The sequence below is a fragment of the Castor canadensis genome, chromosome 6 (genome assembly GCF_047511655.1).
Source record: "Castor canadensis chromosome 6, mCasCan1.hap1v2, whole genome shotgun sequence".
NCBI classification, from domain to species: domain Eukaryota; kingdom Metazoa; phylum Chordata; class Mammalia; order Rodentia; family Castoridae; genus Castor; species Castor canadensis.
The window spans coordinates 37,218,299-37,239,453 of NC_133391.1; the positions used below are offsets into that span (position 1 = coordinate 37,218,299).

Genomic DNA, 21,155 nt, shown 5'->3' on the forward strand with positions numbered 1-21,155 from the left:
ATTATGGGAAAGCAGGGAGGAGTGATGGAAACAGAAGCAGGATCCCCAGTAGCCTGGGGACTTTTCTGTCAATCCCAGACCCACTCCTCCAACCCCTGGCAGTCCCAACACAAGTGGTCTGTGCAGGAGAAAGCTCCCACCTCAGATTCCTGATCTGGCAGATGAGGCTGGGCGTGGCCTCAGTTGTGGGATTGGAATTTTAGAGAAAAAGCCAGAGAGCTGCAGTGTGGGAATTGTACTTTTATTTTGCTGATTTTGTAGCTCAGGGATATAGTAGCACATGGGGCTTTTGTAGCCTTAATTGTGTTTTGCAGCTAGAGCCTGGACCCTCCCGCAGTTCAGGGAACAAGCTTCCTGGGCTATTGCACACTTGGGGCTCCTGTCCTTGCCACTGCCAGTCTTGGAAAGGCATTTTATCAAGTGTACACAGGAAAAGGTCCTGGTGAGAGAATGGAAGTGAAACAGGACTGCCAGGTCTCATTTTCTGCATGGTCGGTGAGGTGGAAAGGAGTCTAGGGCTGTACTGTGGCCATGGCCCTACCGCTTCCCCCAAACCAGTGCTGGCTCAAAGGTAGGAAGTAGGCTCTGGTTTTCTGTAGTCCTCTTGAATAGGGATGGCGCTGCCTTCCTCCTCCCTGGGGCAGCTGTAAGGACAAGGGTGTGCTGGCTCCACTGGGCTTTCAGCTTTGTCTGCAGAAGAAGAATCAGATGAGTGGGGGAGTAAGGGCAGGAAGAGATGAGCCAGGAGGCACCAGTGAAGAGCAGAGAGTAGGAACCAGGTTGTTGAAGACAGACTGGGAAGAATTCAGTGAGGTTCCAGGCATGGACAGCAGGGCTGAGATGGTGAGGTGGGGTACAGGAGCAGGGGGAGGCCTGTATTCTGTTTCTTACTTGATCCATATTTTCTTTGTTGATGGAGGAACAGGGCTCCAACCAGGATGAAAACAAACATTGCGGAGAAGATCATGAAGATGCGAATACACTCTGAGCTGCACAGAGACCTTTGGACTGTGATAGGCAGAGGCACACAGGGGTCTGAGGGAGACTGTAGCCCTTGGCTCTCTCAACTCAGCCCTCCTATCACCCAACCTTTCTCCTTCCCTCTGCTGGACCAGCCCTCTCCTAATTGTTCTCCCCCCACCCTCTGCCTTCTTACCCTGATGCTTAGGAGCTTCCTGGTTCCTGGACTCTCTGTGAGTTCTTTCTGGGGTTGAGGATTTGGGAGAAAACTCATGTGGCCAGCTGCGGGGGAGAGCTGGGATAGGTGACTGCCAGATTGTCTTGGCCTCTGACATCTCTGGAAAAACAGAGACAGAATGAGTAGCAGCAGGAAGTTCCACAAGGTGTTCTGGGCACCACAGGGATGAGATGAGAAGGCAGAAACAGACCGACCAGGCACTTATCTGGGGGTGGGCATGGTAGTGGGGAGTGCTGATTGGGGTACCCCCTACCCCCAAATGACTGGACAGAGGGTGTCTTGGAACATACTTTTGGCATAAGGTAAGTGGGTGGGTGGTGGGTGTGAGCGTGGGGCTTCAGATGGACGAGTGGTCAGCGAGGGGTTTGGAGGAGGATCACAGTCAGTACACTCCTTGTCCCTGCACTGCCAGCCCTTGGGGCAGGCACATTCGGTGTTGGCAGTGATGGTGCAGTTGCGGATGAGGAGACCTGGGGAAAGAGGAGGGTTGGGAACACAAGCATTCTAGCATTCAGAGACCCATGGGGTCGGTCCGTTTGCTTACTCCCCAACTCCCATCTCAGGCTCACTCTAGGGACATACACATCCTTCCATTTCCATTACCTCACTCCACCCCCACAAATGCCTACTACTGCCTCATTGTCACCTACCTGTTGCCTTGCCATTATTGTTCTCATCATTAAAGAAGACGGACCTTTCAGGACATTTACAGGAGGAGCTTATGGAGTTTTCTCTTGTACTCACTGATATTTTAATAACTTTTATTGTAAAAAATAATATAGAGAGGTATACATGTCATAACTACAAATTAGATTCACAGGTGCAACCAGTACCACATAAAGAAACAGAAGATGACCAGCACTGCTCTTTTCTAGTAACTAAGCTCTCAAAAGTGGCCACTGTTCTTACTTCCTAACACTCCAAGTGAATCATGTGATATGAATTAATTTCGATCTGGCTTCTTTTACTTACCCTTTTGTGAGTTTCATCGGTGTTATGGATGCTTATTCTTGTTGCTGTGTAGTAATCCAACATGGGAATATACTACCATGTATTCATCTATTCCACTATCATTGGGCATCTGAGGAGTTTCCAGTTTTTTAGCAATTTGGAATAGTGCTTCTGTGGTCCCTGATATGTTTGTAACTTTATTAGAGAGTTACTTGATAGACATCCTTTGCCTTTAAAATATAAATTTTATTGCAGTGTAGGGATCAGGTGCTGGTAGGTGTTGATCACTTAAAGCAGGAATTGGGTGCTAGTGTTGGGGCTAGGAGAGGTGACTTGGAGAAATGCTAAAAACATCTGGATGTGGAAAAAGAAGAAAAGAAAAAAAAATAGAAGAAAAGAAAAACATCTGAATATGGGACAATATTCATGGGTGCCCAGGTAGTTCTAGGATTCCTGACAGGTGGAGGAAGGGTGCAGAAAAGGATACCAATTGTTATCAACTCTAACAATTTTCTTTTGCTTATACTTTTTTTTTTTTTGTGGTACTTGGGTTTGAACTCAGGGCCTCACACTTGCTAGGTAGACATTCTACCACTTGAGCCACTCAGTTCTTTTTTTTTTTTTTCACAGAGGAGCTCACTATGTAGCCCAGGCTAGCCTTGAATTCAAGATCCTCCTGCCTCAGTTTCCATAGTGCTGGAATTATAGACACGTGCTGCCACATCTGGCCCTGTTTATGTCTTTTGTCAGGACAGGGAGAGGGACAAATTCCTTCTCATTCTATGCTCTCTTTTCTGAATTCTGACTATGAGTTGCTACTAGAATTTGACTCCTTTGTGGCTTACCAGAAATTATGAGCCAGCTTGGATAAAGATCTGCAAGGCAAGAGGGAGAGAAGCCTGGGAAAGTGACAGAGGAGAATAGGGATATGGTGGAGATCACGAGGGAATCTGCCAAAAGTGAAAGGGAAGGGTTAAAGAAGGAGCTGGGAGAGTCTTTACTCCCATTGGCTATGTGGGGAGCAGGAAATGCTTGCCTTTCTCCTCCCCCCTTCTCTGTACTTTATCCTGCTATGGTAAAAGAAATCCTTGCTAAAACTTCAAAAGAAAGGTGGTGGGGGCTGAGGGAGAGGTCAGGGGCAGGGGCTTCATCAGATGGATGAAATGCCATAGTTTTTAGTGGTGAGTATCCAGAGACCTGGGAGTTCTGTTTACTGTGTCTAACCTGTGCACAAAATCCAGACTAATTTCAGGCATTTCTTCATCTCTGAGATCCAGAGAGGGCCAGACTCATCCAGCCTGTTCCCTATGGCCTCACACAGAAAGGTGCTATGGCTGTAGCACCCTTTTGAAGCCAAGTGCTGTGTGAGTTAGGGATCTACAGGTTGAGTGTCAGAGAAGGTCATGGGGGATGCCAGTGTCCTCTTTTTTTTTTTTGCGATACTGGGATTTGAACTCAGGACTTTCATGCTTGCTAGGAAGGTGCTCTACTGCTTGAGCCACACCTCCAGCCCCTAGAGAAGATCATGGATTGGGCCAGTCCAGAACTTAGAAGGCAGTTAAGGACTAGCTCAGTATTTGGAAAAGACCTTCTGGTGGAGCCTGTAGAGGCTTTGACAGAACAGTTTCAACTTTGCTGAGGCTGCTGTCAGTAAGAGAAAATCATATTTTTAAGTTGACTGAAAATCATATCTTAAGTTGATTGAGGAATATTTCTTGTGTATTAAAGATGTTGCTTTTTTTTTTAAATAGACTTAAATTTTATTCTATCTTCTTTCCGTCTCCTTCCCTCCATCCCTCCTTCCATCACCTCTGTCTTTTTCTTTCTCTCTTTCTCATGCTGGGATGATTGAACCCAGGGTCTGCACATGCTAAGCACATGCTTTACCTATGACAATAAGTTGTTGCTCTTTCACTGATTTGCAATGGCAAAACTTCTTTTTAGATAATATAGTGGACTGTGACTCAAGTGTTAGAACCCCTGCCTAGCAAGCAAGAGGCCCTGAGTTCAAACTCCAGTATTCCTCCCACCCACATTGTTTTTATATGCATGTATGGAAATATCACAATGAAACTCCTTTGTACAACTAATATATGCCAACAAAAAAGAGAGAAAAAAGGAAAGATTATAGTGTTAAAAGACACATTTCACAGTTTAGTAATTTAGTAGTTCTCAAGGGTCTTGCATGTAGAAAAACTTTTAACTGTATGAAATGTTACAACACTCATGAGAACAATTCAGTTTGATTTTCTACAGGACTCCTACAAAATTACCCACAGATAAGGGCTTAGGTGTTAGCCTCGGCATCTGGACAGTCCTATTAAATTGCTGCTAGAATTTTACATCCACTTACCTCCACTTTCTGGAACATGTTTTCTATTAATGTTATTGAGACCAATTTCTACTTCATACAGATTTATTTTTGCAACAGTCATTAAAGTTTATCGTCAGAAAAAAAAATGTCTTGCTGGAGAATATTAGTTCAAAGAGGCCACGTTAAAGTCTGCTACTCCAGTGTATACTGGCACAAAGTTTCTGAATTTCTAGCTAACACAGAGAAACAATAAGAGTTCATAAGAAAAGCAGCATATATTGTATCTCTTAATTTAAAAAAAGGTGGAATTACAAAACAAAAACACTGAGCATATACATAGTTATTTTGGATAAATGATTTTTGTGCAAAAAAAGATTGTTACCTCCTAGCTTATGTTGTCTTTAGAAAGATATACTCCAAGTTTCAAATAGCCAACCTTCAAGTGTAGACTCTGGGGACACAGCCAGTTCACTGGTTAGGGGTTGCTTGTCTGAAACTTGGGATTATAGAATCACTTTCCTCTTTATATATATCTATATATTTGTGTATATATATATATATATATTTGTATAATATATATATATTTTTTTAAGACAAGGTCTCACTATGTTACCCAGCCTGACCTTGAACGCCTGGGCTCAAGTGATCCTCCACAAATGAACCTCAGTCCCCCACACAGTTATGATTCCAGACATATTCTTTTGTGGCTGGCCACATTCCTCTTTTTATTTTCTTGATCCTATCCATAGACATCTTCTCATCAATCCCTCAAATTCTGCTTACTCTTCCTTGACATACTAGGTATTTCCTTCGTCAATACATGGCCTATCCAGGGTGTCCCATTTCCTAGCATTGGTTCCGCTTTCCATGAGCCTTGAAGTAGATGAAGTTCTTGTTTTGGCACACCCAGTTCTGCCAGCCCTGTTCCCCCAAATGCTTGCCCCATGTCACCACCTGCACACCCTTGCCTGTCTCACCAGAGTTACAGTGTCGGCAGCTCTCGCAGTGGGGCCGGGTGTGGTGGTCTGGAGAAAAGGAGACCCCTGGTATACACCAATCACACTGAGCAGCCTTTCTGAATTGGTCACAGTCCTTCACGAAGAATGTTCCTGTGAGCAGAGGGTCTGGGATCAAGTTACGTCTCCTTCTTCAAGGTAGTACCTCCAGCTATTGCAGGATGCCTCTCCTTGCTTGAGTCTTACCCCATGCTTCCCTTCACCTTAAACCCAGTCCTTTCCCACTCACCCATCTCAGCTGAGGCTCGATCTTACCTGGTCCACACATCTGACAGCACAATCCTGTCTGGGCTCGGTAGTGTCTTGTTGGACAACTTGTGGAGGCTGGAGTAGCTGAGAGCCCTGCCAGGGTCCCTAGGACACAGAGCCAGCAGGATAGTGGCCATGGCATGGTTCCTGTCCAGGAAGCTCTTTGTGCTCTCCAGTTGCTGATGGCTTGGTGCTGGTGCCTCTTGGAGGCCACAGTTCCTCTGCTTCAGGTGGTAAGCAGCCTCTGATGGCAGTTGAAGCTCTATTGCGGCTGTTTTTTTTTTTTTTTTTCTCACAGCAGCAACCTCCACCCCTTTTCCCCTTTCCGCATACAGGGGGAGAGTAATATATGGGCAAACACTCAGCCCTGCTGCTCTTCAAAGATAACTTCTCACCTTGGTTTCCATCTCTCTTGCTCATGAAGCAAGTGTTTAACCATCCTGCTTCTTTTATAAAAAGAGAACATTAGATATACACAGTTGTCCACCTCTCCTGTTCACAGGTTTGACCCTAACATGCCCACACATTTCTCTCCTGTCCAATTTGTGAGTCAATCCACATGCTAACTCCACATCTCTATCCCTTCTCTCAAAGATGACCAGTTTAAAGAAGGAAGGGAGTCAAACTTGAGAACACGTCCACAGACTTTTCTCTGAAACTCTTGGGGTCAGATTAATTTTAGAAAACAGAATTTTCCAGATATGTGAAGAAACTAGCACCACAAAATACCCTCCAGGAGCTGGGGTAGTACTCAATATCAAACACATTGGTGCAGCAAAAACTATTGAGTGTTTACACTATGTGGGAGAGGTGATGAGTATAAATAACTAGGCTTACTTCAGTTGAGTGGTTTTATGGTCATATGAGCTTGCTACAGCGTTGTTCAGAATTGCAGACAAAGTATTAGACCTGTGTCTTCTGTGTCTCAATCTGTGCTTGGTATGAGCTTTAATCTTCATGCCAGCCTGTGACACGGCCACCACCCACTGCCCAACAGACCCTTGCCTACCCTCCTCCTCACCTTAGTATCATCTTTATCCTCTCTTCACCCCTCTGGCTGGGTCAGTCACAGGTGTCCTATGACAACCTGGGCATCTTCCCTCCTGGCTTTGGGCAGGAGGTGGTTTCCTATGTGTGTCATCTGTATCTCCCCAGTTCCCTAAAGAGGTCCAATTTGGGGATCTTAAACTCTGTGTACTGGGGACACATGGGCAGTTGGGCTCCCCTTACTCTTTTCCCAATGATGGCACCGTGGGTGACTTATTTCTCCAGGGCATTTCTCATTCAGGGGCTTTGTAGTTGTTTCCACACTGCTTGTGAAATGTCACAGCTATGTGGTTGCACTTTGTATGATCTGTTAGACCTATTCTATCTCACTCTTCAGTTTCCTTTCTCTTCATTTTTTCCATTCTCCTGCCTTTCCCCAGCCCACCTCTACAGCTCCACAGGAGGGTCCCCTCAAGTTGGAAGTCACATGTGATTTGAAGAGTCACTAATGGGAAACCATCGTCCTTACAGACGCCTTACAGATCCCTACTTTAGACAGTGATAACTTTGGGACCTGAGGACTTTTCTGTCACTTCCAGGTTCTGGTGAATATCTTTATTTTTAATCTTAAAGCTCCAGACAGGTATGGGGAGGAGGGATGGCTAGCTGACAACATCCTGTTGGAATGGATGAGACCCTAAGAGGATGGTGAGTAGTTGGGGACCTTTAGGGAAAACCTTGCCGTGAAACTGGACCATGAACTGCTTATTCACCTAGGGCCTTTGTTCTCTGGGGCAAAGCCCATTTTTCTCTTCTAACCATTTCTCTACAGGGATCAGAGCAGGAGCAGGTACTGCCTGGCTCTTCTGGAGTAGCCCTGGTGTTTGTGGTTTGGGTATGAAGTATCCCCCCAAAAGGGCTCATGTGTTGAGTTTCCAGTTGTTGGCACTATTGAGAAATGATTGGTTCATCAACTTATCAATGGATTAATCCATTGATAAGTTCATAGATGAATGGGTTAGTAGGTGGTGCCTAACTGGAGGAAGTAGGTCACTGGGAGTGTATCTTTGAAGGGTATATCTTGCCCCTTGCACCTCTCTCTCTCTCTCTCTCTCTCTCTTCTTCCTGGCTCCCAGGAGGTAAGTAGCTTTGCTACATTGTGCCCTTGATGATGTTTTGCCTTACCACAGGCCCAGATGACCATAGACTGAAACCTCTGTAACTGTGAGCCAAAACAAATCTTTCCTCTTTTAAGTTGTTTTTTCAGGTATTTTGTTATAGCCACAAAAAATGACTAACACACCTTCATTCATCTCCATACTTTTTTCATCTTATAAAATAAAAACTCTGAAGCTGGGAACATTAGAGCACACCTATAGTCCTAGCTACTTGGGAGGCTCAGGCATGGGATCATTTGAGATCAGGAGTTTGAGCCCAGGCTGGGCAACCCAGCAAGACCCTCTCTCAAAAAACAAAACAAAACAAAAAATTATATGTCATTAACAATGACTCTCCAGTTTTCCCCTCTCCCCAGTTCCCTAAACCTCATTCTGCTTTCTTTCTCTATGATTTTCACAGCTTTCTATGTCTCATATAAGTGGAATTAGCATTTTTCTTTTTTGTGACAGGCCTACTTCACTTAGCATCATCTCCTCAAGGTTCAGCCGTGTTGAAGCTTGTGTCAGAATTATCTTCCTCTTAAGAACAAATAATATTTCATTGTTTGCATATAGCTACATTTTCCTTACCCGTTCATGTTTTTTTTTTTTTTTTTTTGGTAGTACTTGGCTATTGTGAAAAGTGTTGCAGTAAACATGGGTGTGCAAGTGTCTCTATTATATCCTGATTTACATTCCTTTGGGTAGATGCCCAGGAGTGGTATCACTGGATCATGGAATAGTTCTATTTTTAGTTTTTTAAGGAATCTGCATATTGGTTTCCATAATGATTGTACTAATTTATATTCCCACCAACAGGATATAAGGGTTCCTGCTTTGGTATATCCTTGCCAACATTTGTTGTTGTTTGTGTTCTTAAAGATGGCCATTCTAACTGGAGTGAGATGAAATCTTAGTGTAGTTTTGATTTGCATCTCTTGTATAGCCAGGGAAATTGAACAAGTCTTTATGTACTTACTGGCCATTTGTACCTCTTCCTTTGAAAATTCTCTATTCAATTTATGTGTCCATTTTTTCATTGTGTTGTTGAGTCTTTGGGGGTTGAGTTTTTTGAGTTCCTGGATATTAGTCCCTATCAGATGAATACCTGGGAAAGATTTTCTCCCATTCCATAGGCTGTCTCTTTAGTCTAGTGACTATTTCCTTAGCTATGCAGAAGCTTTTTAGTTAAATGCAGTCCCATTTGTCCATCCTTTCTCTTAGTTGCTGAGCCATTGGAGTTCTATTTAGGAAGTTATTGCCTATGCCTGTCACGATGTATTCCCTATTCTTTCTTGCAGTAGCTTCAAAGTTTCAGGCCTTATATTAAGGTCTTTGATCCATTTTGAATTGGTATTGGTGCAGGGTGAATGACAGGGATCTACTTTCAGTTTTCTACATGTGGATATCCAGTTTTCCCAGCACCATTTGTTGAAAAGGCTATCTTTTTTCCATAGTATGTTTTGGGCTCCTTTGTCAAAAATCAATTTACTGTAGCTTCATGGATTTATGTCTGGGTCTTCTATTCTGTTCCATTAGTCTTTGTGTCTGTTTTTGTGCCAAAACCATGCTGTTTTTATTGCTATGGTTATGCAGTACAGACTGAAGGCAGGTATTGTGATACCTCCAGCATTGTTCTTTTTGCTCAGGATTGCTTTAGCTATTTGAGGTCTTTTTTGCTTCTACAGGAACCTTATTATCAGTTTTTCTATGTCTGTGAAGAATGTCATTGGAATTTTGATGGGGATTGTATTGAACATATAGATTGCTTTTGGTAGCACAACCATATTCACAATATTGATTCTGCCAATCTATGAGCATGGGAGACCTTCCCATCTTCTGACATCCTCTTTGATTTCTTTCTTCAGTGATTCATAGTTTTCATTGAAAAGGTCTTTCATTTCCTTCGTTAAATTTATTCCTAGGCACTTTATTTTTATTTTTTTTTATGTTATTGTAAATGGGATTGTTTCCCTGATTTATTTCTCAATCTCTTGTTGGTATATAGAAAAACTACTTATATTAATTTTTGTATCCTGCTATTTTGCAAAAAGTATTATGATTTCTAGTTTTTTTTGGTGGCGTTTTTAGAGTCTTTTAGGTATAAGATCATATCATCTGCAAATAGGGATACTTTGGCTTCTTCCTTTCCTATTTGAATCCCTTTTATTTCTTGCTCCTGTTTATTGCTCTGGTTAGGAATTCCAAAACTATATTGAGTGAGGGTGGAGAAAGTGGACAACCTTGTCTCATTCCTGACTTTTGAGGAAATGGTTTCAGTTTCTCTCCATTTAGTATAATGTTGGCTGTAAGTTTGTCATATATAGCTTTTATTATGTTGAGGAACATTCCTTCTCTTCCTAGTTTCTTCAGTGCTTTTATCATGAAAGGATATTGAATTTTGTTAAAGGCTTGCTCCGCACCTATTGATAATCTGACATGTGATTTTTCTGTTTATATGCTGTATTACATTTATCAATTTATGCATGTTGAACCATCCTGGCATCCCTGGAATGAAACTGACTTGATCATGGGGTGTGATCTTTTTGATGTATTGTTAAATTCAGTTTGCCAGTATTTTATTGAGAAATTTTGCATCTATATTCATTAAAGATACTGGCTTGTAATTCTCTTTTGTTGCATCTTTGTTGGGTTTTGGAATGAGTGTAATACTGGCTTCATAGAATGAGTTTGATAGTGTTCCTTCCCTTTCTATTTCCTGGAAAATTTTGAGGAGTATTAGTGTTAGTTCTTCATTAAAGGTCTGGTAAAGTTCAGCCATGAATCTATTGGGTCCAGGCTCTCCTTCTTTGTTGAGAGACTCTTACTGCTTTAATCTCATTGCTTGTAATAGATCTATTTAGGTGATCTATATCCTCCTGTTTCAATTTTGGTTGGTTAAATACATCTAGAAGTCTATTTCTTCTACATTTTCCAGTTTACTTGAATATAAGTTTTCAAAGTATTCCCTAAAGATCCTCTGGATTTCATTGGCATTTGTGGTGATGTCTCCTTTTTCACCTTTAATTTTATTAATTTGGGTCTTTTCACTCCTCCATCTAGTCAGATTGATTAAGGGTTTATCAATCTTATCAAAGAACCAGTAACTTTTTGTTTCATTGATTCTTTGTAAAGTGTTTTTTTTTTCTCAATTTCATTGATCTCAATCCTGGCTTTATTATTTCTCTCCATCTGCTAATTTTGAGTTTAGCATGTTCTAGTTTTTCTAAAAGCTTAAGGTACATCATTAGGTTATTTATGAGATTTTTCTATTTTTTAAATGTAGGCACTTAGCTATAAACTTTCCCCTTAGCATGGCCTTTGCTGTGTCGCACAGGTTCTGGTAGATTACATTTTTCATTTTCATTAGATTTAAGGAACTGTTTAGTTTTTCCCCTTATTTCTTCTGTGACCCACTGGTCATTCAACAATGTGTTGTTTAATCTCCATATGTCTGAATATTTTCTGTAGTTCCTTTTGTTGAGTTCTAGTTTTATTCCAGTGTGACCAGATATGATATAGAGGTGGGTAATTTCAGTTTTCTTAAATTTGTTAAGACTCACTTTGTGTCCTAGAATATAATCTGTTTTGGAGAAAGTTCCATGAGCGGCTGAGAAAAATGTGTATTCTGTGGTAGTTGGGTGAAATACTCTGTAGATGTCTATTTAGTTCATTTGATTATTGTGTATATTAATTCTGATGTTTCTTTGTTTACTTTTTGTCTGGATGACTTATTATTGGTGAGAGTGAGGTATTGAATATCCTACTATCACTGTGTTGGGGTCTATCTGTGCTTTTAAGTCCAGTAGTGTTTTTAAAATGTAGTTGGGTACACTGGTGTTTGCTGCATACATGTCAAGAATTGTTATTTCCTTTGGATGAACTGTTCCTTTTATTAATATGAAGGGACCTTCATTGTCTCTTCTGACTAATTTTAGTCTGAAGTCTACTTTGTCAGATATGAGTATAGCTACTCTCTGTTTTTGGGATCCGTTTGCTTGAAAGATCTTTTCCCACCCTCTCACTTTAAGCCAATGATTGTTTTTGTCAGTGAGATGTGCTTCTTGTAAGCAACAAATGGTTGGGTCTTGCTTTTTAATCCAACTTGCTATTCTATTCTTACTATGTCTTTTGATTAGGGCATTTAGGCCATTAACATTTAGTGTTAATATTGAGAGATATGTAGTATTTCCAGTATTTTGTTTTTGTTTTTTTTTTCTGATATTAACTTTTCCCCTATTCCTTGTTTGCTAGCCTACTTCCAATTTTTTTTTTTTTTTGGTGGTGCTGGGGTTTGAACTCATGCTTACAAAGCAGGTCCTCTAATACTTGATTCACACCTCTAGTCTATTTTGCTCTGGCTATTTTGGAGATAGGGTTTCTCGAAATATTTGCCCAGGATGGCCTTGAAATGCAATCCTCCTGATCTCTGCCACCTGAGTAACTAAGATTATAGGTATGAGCCACTGGGGCCTGGCTGTGTTGTAAAATTTAAAAATAGAAAGTGTGAGTCTTCCAGCTTTGTTTGTCTTTTTGAATTTTTTTTTGTGGAACTGGGGCTTGAACTCAGGGCCTACACCTTGAGCCTCTCCATCACCCCTGTTTTGTGAAGGGTTTTTTCAAGATAGGGTTTTGCAAAGTATTTGCCCCAGACTGGCTTCTAACTGATCTCTGCCTACTGAGTAGCTAGGATTATAGGCATGTAAGATTGTTTTGACTATTCAGGGTTACTTAGATTCTATATAAACTTGGGAATGGTTGTTGTTATTTTATGTATCTGCAGAAACATCACTGGGATGTTGATGGGGGGGTGCATTGAGTTAACAAATCATTTTGAGTAGCATTGATATCTTAACAATATTAAGTTTTCTAATCCATGAACATGGAATGTGTTTCTAATTATATTTTCTTTAATTTTTTCAGTAATGAAAATTGTTCAGTGAAATTATTTTTTTCTGATGTCTTTTTCAAATTATTCATTGTGTATAGAAATGCAACTGATTTTTTTTGCTAGTACTGGGATTTGAATTCAGGGCCTGGTGCTTGATAAACAAGTGCATCTTCAGCAGCCCACAATTGATTTTTGTGTTGACTTTGTGCCCTGATACTTTGCTGAATTAATTTATTAGCTCTAACACGTGTGTGTGTGTGTGTGTGTGTGTGTGTGTACTCTTTAGGATTTTCTATATATAAAATCACATCACATTATTTCAAAGAGAAATAATTTGACTTCTTCCTTTCCAATTCAACTATGAAGCCATCAGACTCAGGCTTTTCTTTTTTGGGAGATTTTTGATTACTGATTGTATTACTTACAGGTCTATTTAGATTCCCTATTTCTTTGTGATTTAGTCTTGGAAGATTTTGTGTTTCTAGGAATTTGTCCATTTCATCTATATTTATTCAACCTATTGGCCTATAATTGTTATAGTACTCTCATAATCTTTTTTATTTCTGTAGAATTTATAGGAATGCTCCCATTTTCATTTCTGCTTTTAGTAATGAGTTGTAACTCTATTTTTCTTAGCCCTCCTAACTCAAGTTTTGTCAATTTTGTTGATCTTTTCAAAGAACCAACTTTTGGTTTCATTGAGTTTTTTCTACTGTTTTTCTGTTCTCTGTTTCATGTATCTCTGCTCTAATCTTTATTATTTCCTTCCTTCTGCTAGCTTTGCATTTCATTTCTTTTTTTCTATTTCCTTAGGTTGTAAAGTCGTGTTTTTGATTTGTGATCATTCTGTTTTTACATGTATATGTTTATAGCTATAAATTTCTCTCTTTGCACTGCTTTTGCTATGGTGAGTTATGTTTTTGTTGTCATTTGTATATAAGTATTTTCTAATTTTCCTTCTGATTTCTTCTTGGATTCATTGGTTATTTAAGAGTGTGTTGTCTAATTTCCACTAATTTGTGTCTGTTCCAGTTTTACTTCTGTTATTAATTATTGACTCCAGAGTCTAGACTCTTTTGGTTTTTTTGGGGGGTGTGTATGTGGGGAGACTGGAGTTTGAACTCAGGACTCTTGGTTGCTCAGCAGGCACTCTACCACTTGAGCCACTCCTCTAACCCTTCTATTATTAATTTCTAACTTCATTCATTGTGGTTGGAGAAGATACTTTGTATCTTCTTCAAATATTTTTAATGAAAATGTTTTTATTAGCATAAATTAATTGTACAAAGAGGTTTCATTGTGATATTTCAATACATGTAGATAATGTATTTTGATGAAATTCACCCCCTCTATTACTCTTTCATAACCTCCTCCCCCACTTTTTACCAGTTTTAATATAGAGGACTTCATCATATTCATACCCATCACCCTCTCTTTTTACTCTCCCTACTCCTGCTGGTTCCTTCCCAAATAGTCCCAGTTTCACAATCATGTATTTATTATTACTATTTTTTTTTGAGGTACTAGGACTTGAACTCAGGGCCTTCCATCAACCCTATTTTTGTGAAGGATTTTTCAAGATAAGGTCTTGCAGAACTATTTTCCTGGGCTGGCTTTGAACCATGATCCTCCTGATCTCTGCCTCCTGAGTAGCTAGAATTACAGGCGTGAGCCACTGGCACCTGGCTTATTATTTTATTTTTAGATCTGGATTCCACATATGAGCAAAAACATGCAATAAGTTCTTTCTGAACTTGGCTTATCTCACTGAATATAATCTCCAGTTCTATCCATTATCTTGCAAATGACAATTTCATTCTTCTTTAGGCTGAATAATACTTCATTGTGTATGTGTACCACATTTCTTTATCCATTCATCAGTTGGTGGGCACCTAGGCTGATTCCGCAGCTTGGTTATTGTGAATAGTGCTGCTACATATTTGGATGTGCTGGTTTCTCAACTGTATACTGATGCTCAGGAGTAGTGTAGCAGGATCCTATGGTAGTTCTGTTTTTGGTTTGTTGAGGAACCTCCATATTGACTTCCACAGTGGCTGTACTAGTTTATATTCCCACCAAGTGTATGAGGGTTCCCTCCTCCCACCCCCACCCCTAGCATTCTCAACAGAATTGTCATTGTTTGTGTTCTTGATAATAGCAATCCTAATTGGAGTGAGATGGACTCTCAGTTCTCTAATTCTTTCAAGATTGAATTTGTGGCCTAACATCGTCTATCCCAGAAAAATGTGCCATGAATCCTTGAGCAGAATATATATGCTGGATAGAGTATTCTGTATGTATCTATTCGATCTAATTGGTTTACTAATTGTACTGTAAGCCCTCTGTTTCCTTAATTCTTTCTGCTTGTTCTATCCATTATTTGTACTAGAATACTACTGAGTCTCCAAGTATTATTGCAAAGTTGATTATTTCTCCCTTTGATTATAGTATTTCTTGGTATGCATATGGGTCTCTTTGAGCTCATCTTACTTGGAGTTTATTGAGCTGCCTGGATGTTTATATTTATGTCTTTCATTAAATTTGGGATGTTTTCAGCCATTATTTTTTAAACTATTGCCTTTCCCCTTTCCTCTCTCTTCTCCTTTTGGAACTACCATAATGTAGACAATGTTCCACTTAATGTCCCAAAAACCCCTTTGGTTCTGTTCACTTTTCTGTTCATTTTTTTCTTTCTGCTCCACAGATGCAATAATTTCCATTGTGCTATCTTTAAATTTATTGATTTTCTTCTGTCTGTTCAAATTTGCCTTTGAATTCCTCCAGTGAAATTTTTATTCCAGTTATTGTGATTTTTAGCTCTAGAATTTCCTTTTGGTTTCTTTTTAGGGTTTCTGTCTCTCTATTGATATTTCAGTTTTGCTCATAGATCATTTTCTTAACCACACCATTCATTATTAGCCACATCTTCCTTTCATTCTTTGAACATCCTTAAGGCAGTTGTTTTCAAGACTGTCTAGTATATATGCCCTCAGGTCTTAGTCTGTTCTGTTGATTTATTTTTAATTCCTTTGAATAGGCCATACTTTTCTATTTCTTTGTACATATTGTGTTTTTTTTTGTTGTTAAAAATGGACATTTGAGTCTACTAATAAGGTAACTCTAGAAAACAAATTTTTTTTTGCTGGGTGTGGTGGCTTACTCCTCTAGTCTCAGCTATTTAGAAAGTAGAGATCAGGAGGTTTACAGTTTGAGGGCAACCCAGGCAAAAAGTTGTCAAGACCCCATCTCAACCAACAAACTGGGTATTTTGGTGCATGCTGCCCAACTGTACATTTTGTTTTTGTTGTTACTGCTGTTTTGTTTTATGTCCTAGACTTTAGTATTTGGCTTATAAGAAAGGAGTTAAAGAGGAAAATGAAGGGGAAGAAAAGAGCAGTGGTTCTCTAAATCCCTGGCCATTTCTCCAGCTGAAAGGTGAAGGACTTCCAACAATGGAGAGGCACAATAACAGTGATTGCCTACTTCTTGTGCCTCTGTGATGACAACAGCAATCAGCAATCACAGTGCAGATTCTTAATATTTGGCAGACAGGGACCTTTTTGTCCATCCTGGTTCCTACAAACTGTGTTCACACTGTGTTTTAGGAACATATGCAGAACTGCTGCCACTTGGCCAGTGAGTGGAGTTTGGGTAACTGCTACTACACTAAGATCTGAATTGCCCAAAACTAACTACAATTTGCCATCTAAGCTTTCCCTTGTAGTTTTTAAGCCTTCAATAGACTGTAGCATTCCAAAACAGTTTCATCAGGTTCTGATGATCTAGGTGGGGAACAGATTTCTGGTGCTTCCTACTACTCTGCCATGTTCCCAGAACCCTCTATTCAGAACTTTCTCTCTCTTTTTTTTTTTGCCTTGTGATGCTGGAGTTTGAATTCAAGGCCTATACCTTGAGCCACTCCATCAGGTCTTTTTTGTGATGAGTTTTTTTTGAGCTAGGGTCTTGCAGACTATTTTCCTGGACTGGCTTTGAACTGTGGTCCTCCTGATCTCTGCCTCCTGAGTAGCTAGGATTACAAGTGTGAACCACTGGTGCCAGGCTCTCCAGAACTTTCATAGAGGCTTTATTTGTCATAAGGAAATAACTTAAAATTGTGTTTTAGATATTGTTTTTAATGGTTGTTCCCAACCCAGAGACCAATCAGTGGCCAAGTTACCTTAAAAACCATGAAGGATACTCACCATCTTCCTGACACCTCTTTTCCCTTCTGTATCCTTCTTCTGTCACAGACTGCCTTTCAAAAAATTTTCTGTCAGTCAGCATACAGTCTCTCTTCTCCTTTTCCTAAACCCCAAATCAGTCTTTGTTGGCATTTTGTAAACCTATAACCATTTGAAGTACCAAACTCTCCATGAGATTGATCCATGGAAGGAAGTTCTATTGTATTGCAAAGATGCCAGAAGTCACTGTTCTTGGGGCTGAGGATGTGGTTCAAGGGGTGAAGCATTCATCTAGCAAGTGCAAGTCCTGAGTTCAAACCCTAGTACCACCAAAAATAAAAAATAAAATTTTCCTAATATATGCATTCAAAGTAATATGCTTCCCTGTAAGGAAGAAAGGAAGGAAATTAGCTGTGTCTCATTAGTTTTGCTATAATTTTTTTTCGTTATTTCAGCTTATTTTTCCCCCTATTACTTTTTTTTTTGTGACACTGGAATTTGAACTCAGAACCCTGGGCTTGTTAGGCAGGCATTTGAGCCATGCCTCCAGCCCTCATTATTATTTATTTAAGTACATTAAAAAAACTTAAGATCTATGAGGTTTAAGTGTTTCTTTTTTATTATTTTTAATCTTAAATTTTATTTCCTTGTGAGCAGAGAATGTAGTTTGTATATTAGAGTGGTAGGCAGAGTATTGGCTTCCCAACAATGTTGTGAATCAAATATGTTACATGGCAAAGGTCAGTTAAGGTCACAGATGGAATGAAGGTTGTGCTTCACTTGACCTTGAGATGGGATGATTATCCTGCATTATCAGGTAGACCTAATATAATCACAAGGGTTCTTATAAGTGGAAGAGAAGTAGAAGGAGAGGAAGAGAGGTGGCAGCATGAGAAAGAGTCAGCCTGGTGTTGCTGACTTGGAAGATGGAAAGATGAAGGCTTTAAGACTCAGAATGTGGGGGGTCTGGAAGCTGGGAAGGGAGGGATTGATTCTCCCTTAGAGCCTCAGAAAAAGTTGCAGCCTGAGTGTATTGATCATAGACAGCTTGCATGAGCACAAGCCAATAGTTACAAATTTTCAAGACAAAACTTTCTCTACCCAGAAGGCAGACTGTAGCAAGAAAAGAAACAGATAGACTATGCTCTGACGATGAGACAGGGGGAGGGGATAAGAAAGCAGAGAGATAAAACTTGAAGAATTGAAACATGAAGGTCACATAGCACTGGGGGAATGAAACAGCCAGTGAAGTCACATGCAGCCATATGTGTGTTGAGCTTTCCTTTTTGCTTCTGTAACCTGCTTGCAAGGGTATATAAGGTGAGACCCCCTTTGTTCTTGGGGCTCAGCCTTTGGACACGAGTCCGCTGGGTCTATGCTGGTACAATAAATGTTGCTTCCTGCTAATCTGACTCAGAGACTTCTATCTCAGCTAGCAAACTCCTGAAACATTTCTTGGGGGCTTGTTATCTGGGACTTTGGAGTTGGTGAGTTATTGCCTTCCTTGTCACCAGGGTGCATCCCTCCAGACCACCAGGAGGAGATCCCACTGGGTGCCAATGGACAGCTTGATCTGGAGGGGGATTCATCGTCCTGGTGAGTTGGGATGAGGGCCTCGGATGCACAAAGAAACCCACTGAGGGTGCAGGAACCAACTTAGGAGCACCCCTCTTTGTACAGGTAAGAACCCTGGTTCAAATTCAGGCCTGCCTAGGAGGCAGAAGAGGAGATTGATCACCTCCCAGAGACCGCTAGTAACCGCCTGTTGGTATGAAACCATGTCTCTCAGGCTTAGGGAGCAGGGTGTGCCATGTGAGAATGTATAAAAGTACAAGCCTGAGACACAGCCCATCTGCTAAGTGAGCGAGGAGTCCTGATCCTCAGTTCCGTGGTGAACTCATAAGGTCTGGGGTTTATATGGACTCACTGGGGCCAAAGAGTAGCCCAAGTCCCCCAAGGGGAGTGGCAGGAGATAGACAAAGCAAGTGCTTGTCCAAAACCCCTCCCCCTCTGTGTCTGTCTTACCATCTGGTAAAGGGAGGAGATGGATGGGAAGCAGAGTTAAAACACTTTCTTGGAGTGTATGATTAATAACTTTAAGAAGGGATTTAATGGAGACTATGGAGTTGAGTTAACTCCTAACAAGCTAAACAACCTTTGTAAAGTAGATTGGCCTGCTTTTGGTGTAGGTTGGCCTCCGGAAGGGTCACTAGATAAAACTGTGATTAATGAAGTTTACAGAGTGATTGTAAAAAAAAAAAAAAAAAAAATCCCAAACCCTAACACCCAGGAGAATGGGAAAAGCCAAGAGGCTAAAACTGGTCTTCAAAACCAGACTCTGGAGGCTGGTGGAGTGGCTCAAGTGGTAGTGCACTTGTCTAGCAAACATGAGTTCCTAAGTTCAAGCCCCAGTACCACCATAAACAAAACAAAACAAAAAAACCACTAAAAACCAGACTCTGTTATTTATTTAAATTCAGGTACCAATTTATTGGGCAGACTGAAGAGAAATCAGAGTCTTTCAGTCTTGATGGGTAGCTTTGATGCCCCAGTTTGCACATCTCACCCAAAATGGGCATCCTGAAGGAGGACTGAAGCTCAGCACTAACTGAGCTCTTACAAAAATTAACACATGAAGGATGGACTTGCACTGATACATAAGCTCTGGAATGACATAAAAGAAAAGGAATGTTGCAGAAGGGTTGTAAATGTAGAGGGGGAAATGGAGGAATGGAAACAAAATTGGGATATGGTCTTCATGGATGAAGTGAGGAGGGAGAGAGAGAGAGAGAGGAGAAAAAAAAGAGGACAGAGAGAGAAAAAATAAAATGTCATAAAATGTTTAGAGACAGAAAAGGATAAAAAGGTTTAATACACTCCTTCAGTTGAGTTCTTATGTCTTAAAAATAAAAAGTAAATAAACACAATTTAGGATTATTAAAATATGCCAGAAATACTGAACTTGCACCTTTACTTCTAGGGAGCATAAACAGGGAGAACCTACCTAAAAGGATGAAAAAAAGAGCACCTTTGAGTGTTGCTAGTAAAACAAACAAACAAACAAAACAAAACAAAAACTGTCCCAAAGGGTTGGTGCAGTAAGCTTGGTCTGTTATCGAGACAGTCATGAGATGCTTATGTTCCCCTTGCTAATGGCTGGTCAGATTATGCATCCCTCTGATGGTGTGCTCACAGTGTGTGTGTGTGTAAACATCTTGAAAACAGTTCTTATTATAGAGTAATTGTAAAAATTATTACTCTGTTCTATTGCTACTTTTAAAAAAACAGGTTATTAAACTTATTTCAATCAGGTCTCACTAAGATGCAGGCAATCAGGGGTTAACAGTCCAGCTCAGACCAGAGGAGAGAGGAAGAAAAAAACAAAAAGAAAAGAAAAGAAAAGGGGAGCCACGGCCTGCAACAAAAATCTTGGAATTTGGGTAGTTATGACCTTTGTATGTTTCATTCTGCCATAAATACAATCTAAAATTAAATTCTCTCTTATAATACATGGGTTTATTAACAAATGAGCTTTCTATAAATTGCTTTTATAAAAACATAATTTCAAGGTTACTTTCTTTCTTGTTTTTTCATGCAAATGTAAGGCTCTAAGTTAAAAGATTTTATGAGTTATTTTCAACAAATTACAAAAATATATAAAAGATATTAAGGATATGGTTTTTAAAAAATAAAAGGTTAAAAAAAATAATATTTTTAGATAAAAAAAGAATAATGACAAGCTCCCCCAAAGGATACATATTAAGTTGTCACAAAGATATAGATGCTTATGTAAGTGATTAAGTTAACTAAAATCTAAGAGCTACATTAAAGGTTTTGTAAGGTCAAAATTTAATGTACTAATGTTAATCTAAAACTTAATTCTCTAGCTCATAACAACAAGACTATCTTTAAAATATTGTATTGTTCTTAATAACATTTACAAAAAATTGTCTTAAAAATGGTTTTTGTTTTGTCAAGATAACTGTCAAGAATTTTTGGTGCTATAGGTTAATCCACAAATTTGTCAAGACAAGAGTTTATTAAAACACAAAAAGACAAGAGGCAGCTGAGCACAGGAAAGGCTGCTGCACTGATATAAAGATTGAGACAGATTTACTTATGTAAAACAAAGCCAAAGTACACCCTCCAGATAGGATAAAAAAAATAAATTTAAAAAACTCAAAAAGGAACACTACACTAAAAGTTAAGAC

General features: G+C 39.9%; 2 protein-coding genes across 3 annotated transcripts in view; one reads left to right on the forward strand and one right to left on the reverse strand.

Annotated features, from left to right (window-relative positions):
* LOC109682797 (vesicle-associated membrane protein 1) overlaps positions 1-20,280 on the forward strand; it is a 35,743-nt gene extending 15,463 nt beyond the window's left edge. Inside the window, exons 5-6 of the mRNA XM_020158246.2 lie at positions 18,459-18,540; positions 20,256-20,280. Of these exons, the coding sequence (XP_020013835.2) occupies positions 18,459-18,540; positions 20,256-20,265 (92 nt within the window). The 3' untranslated portion in view covers positions 20,266-20,280. The remainder of the gene's footprint in view (positions 1-18,458; positions 18,541-20,255) is intronic.
* Positions 225-6,177, reverse strand: Cd27 (CD27 molecule). Of its 2 annotated transcripts, XM_020158245.2 has the most exons (6): positions 5,735-6,005; positions 5,441-5,572; positions 1,489-1,668; positions 1,157-1,297; positions 892-1,008; positions 225-690 (listed from the first exon to the last, which is right to left on the reverse strand). In XM_020158245.2, the coding sequence occupies exons 1-6, from the start codon at positions 5,868-5,870 to the stop codon at positions 566-568; spliced, it is 831 nt and encodes a 276-aa protein (XP_020013834.1). In that variant the 5' UTR covers positions 5,871-6,005; the 3' UTR covers positions 225-565. The 2 variants fall into 2 exon arrangements, with proteins under 2 accessions (XP_020013834.1, XP_020013833.1); XM_020158244.2 differs by having other exon boundaries at positions 892-1,297; positions 5,735-6,177.
* Positions 20,281-21,155: the final 875 nt, after the last annotated feature.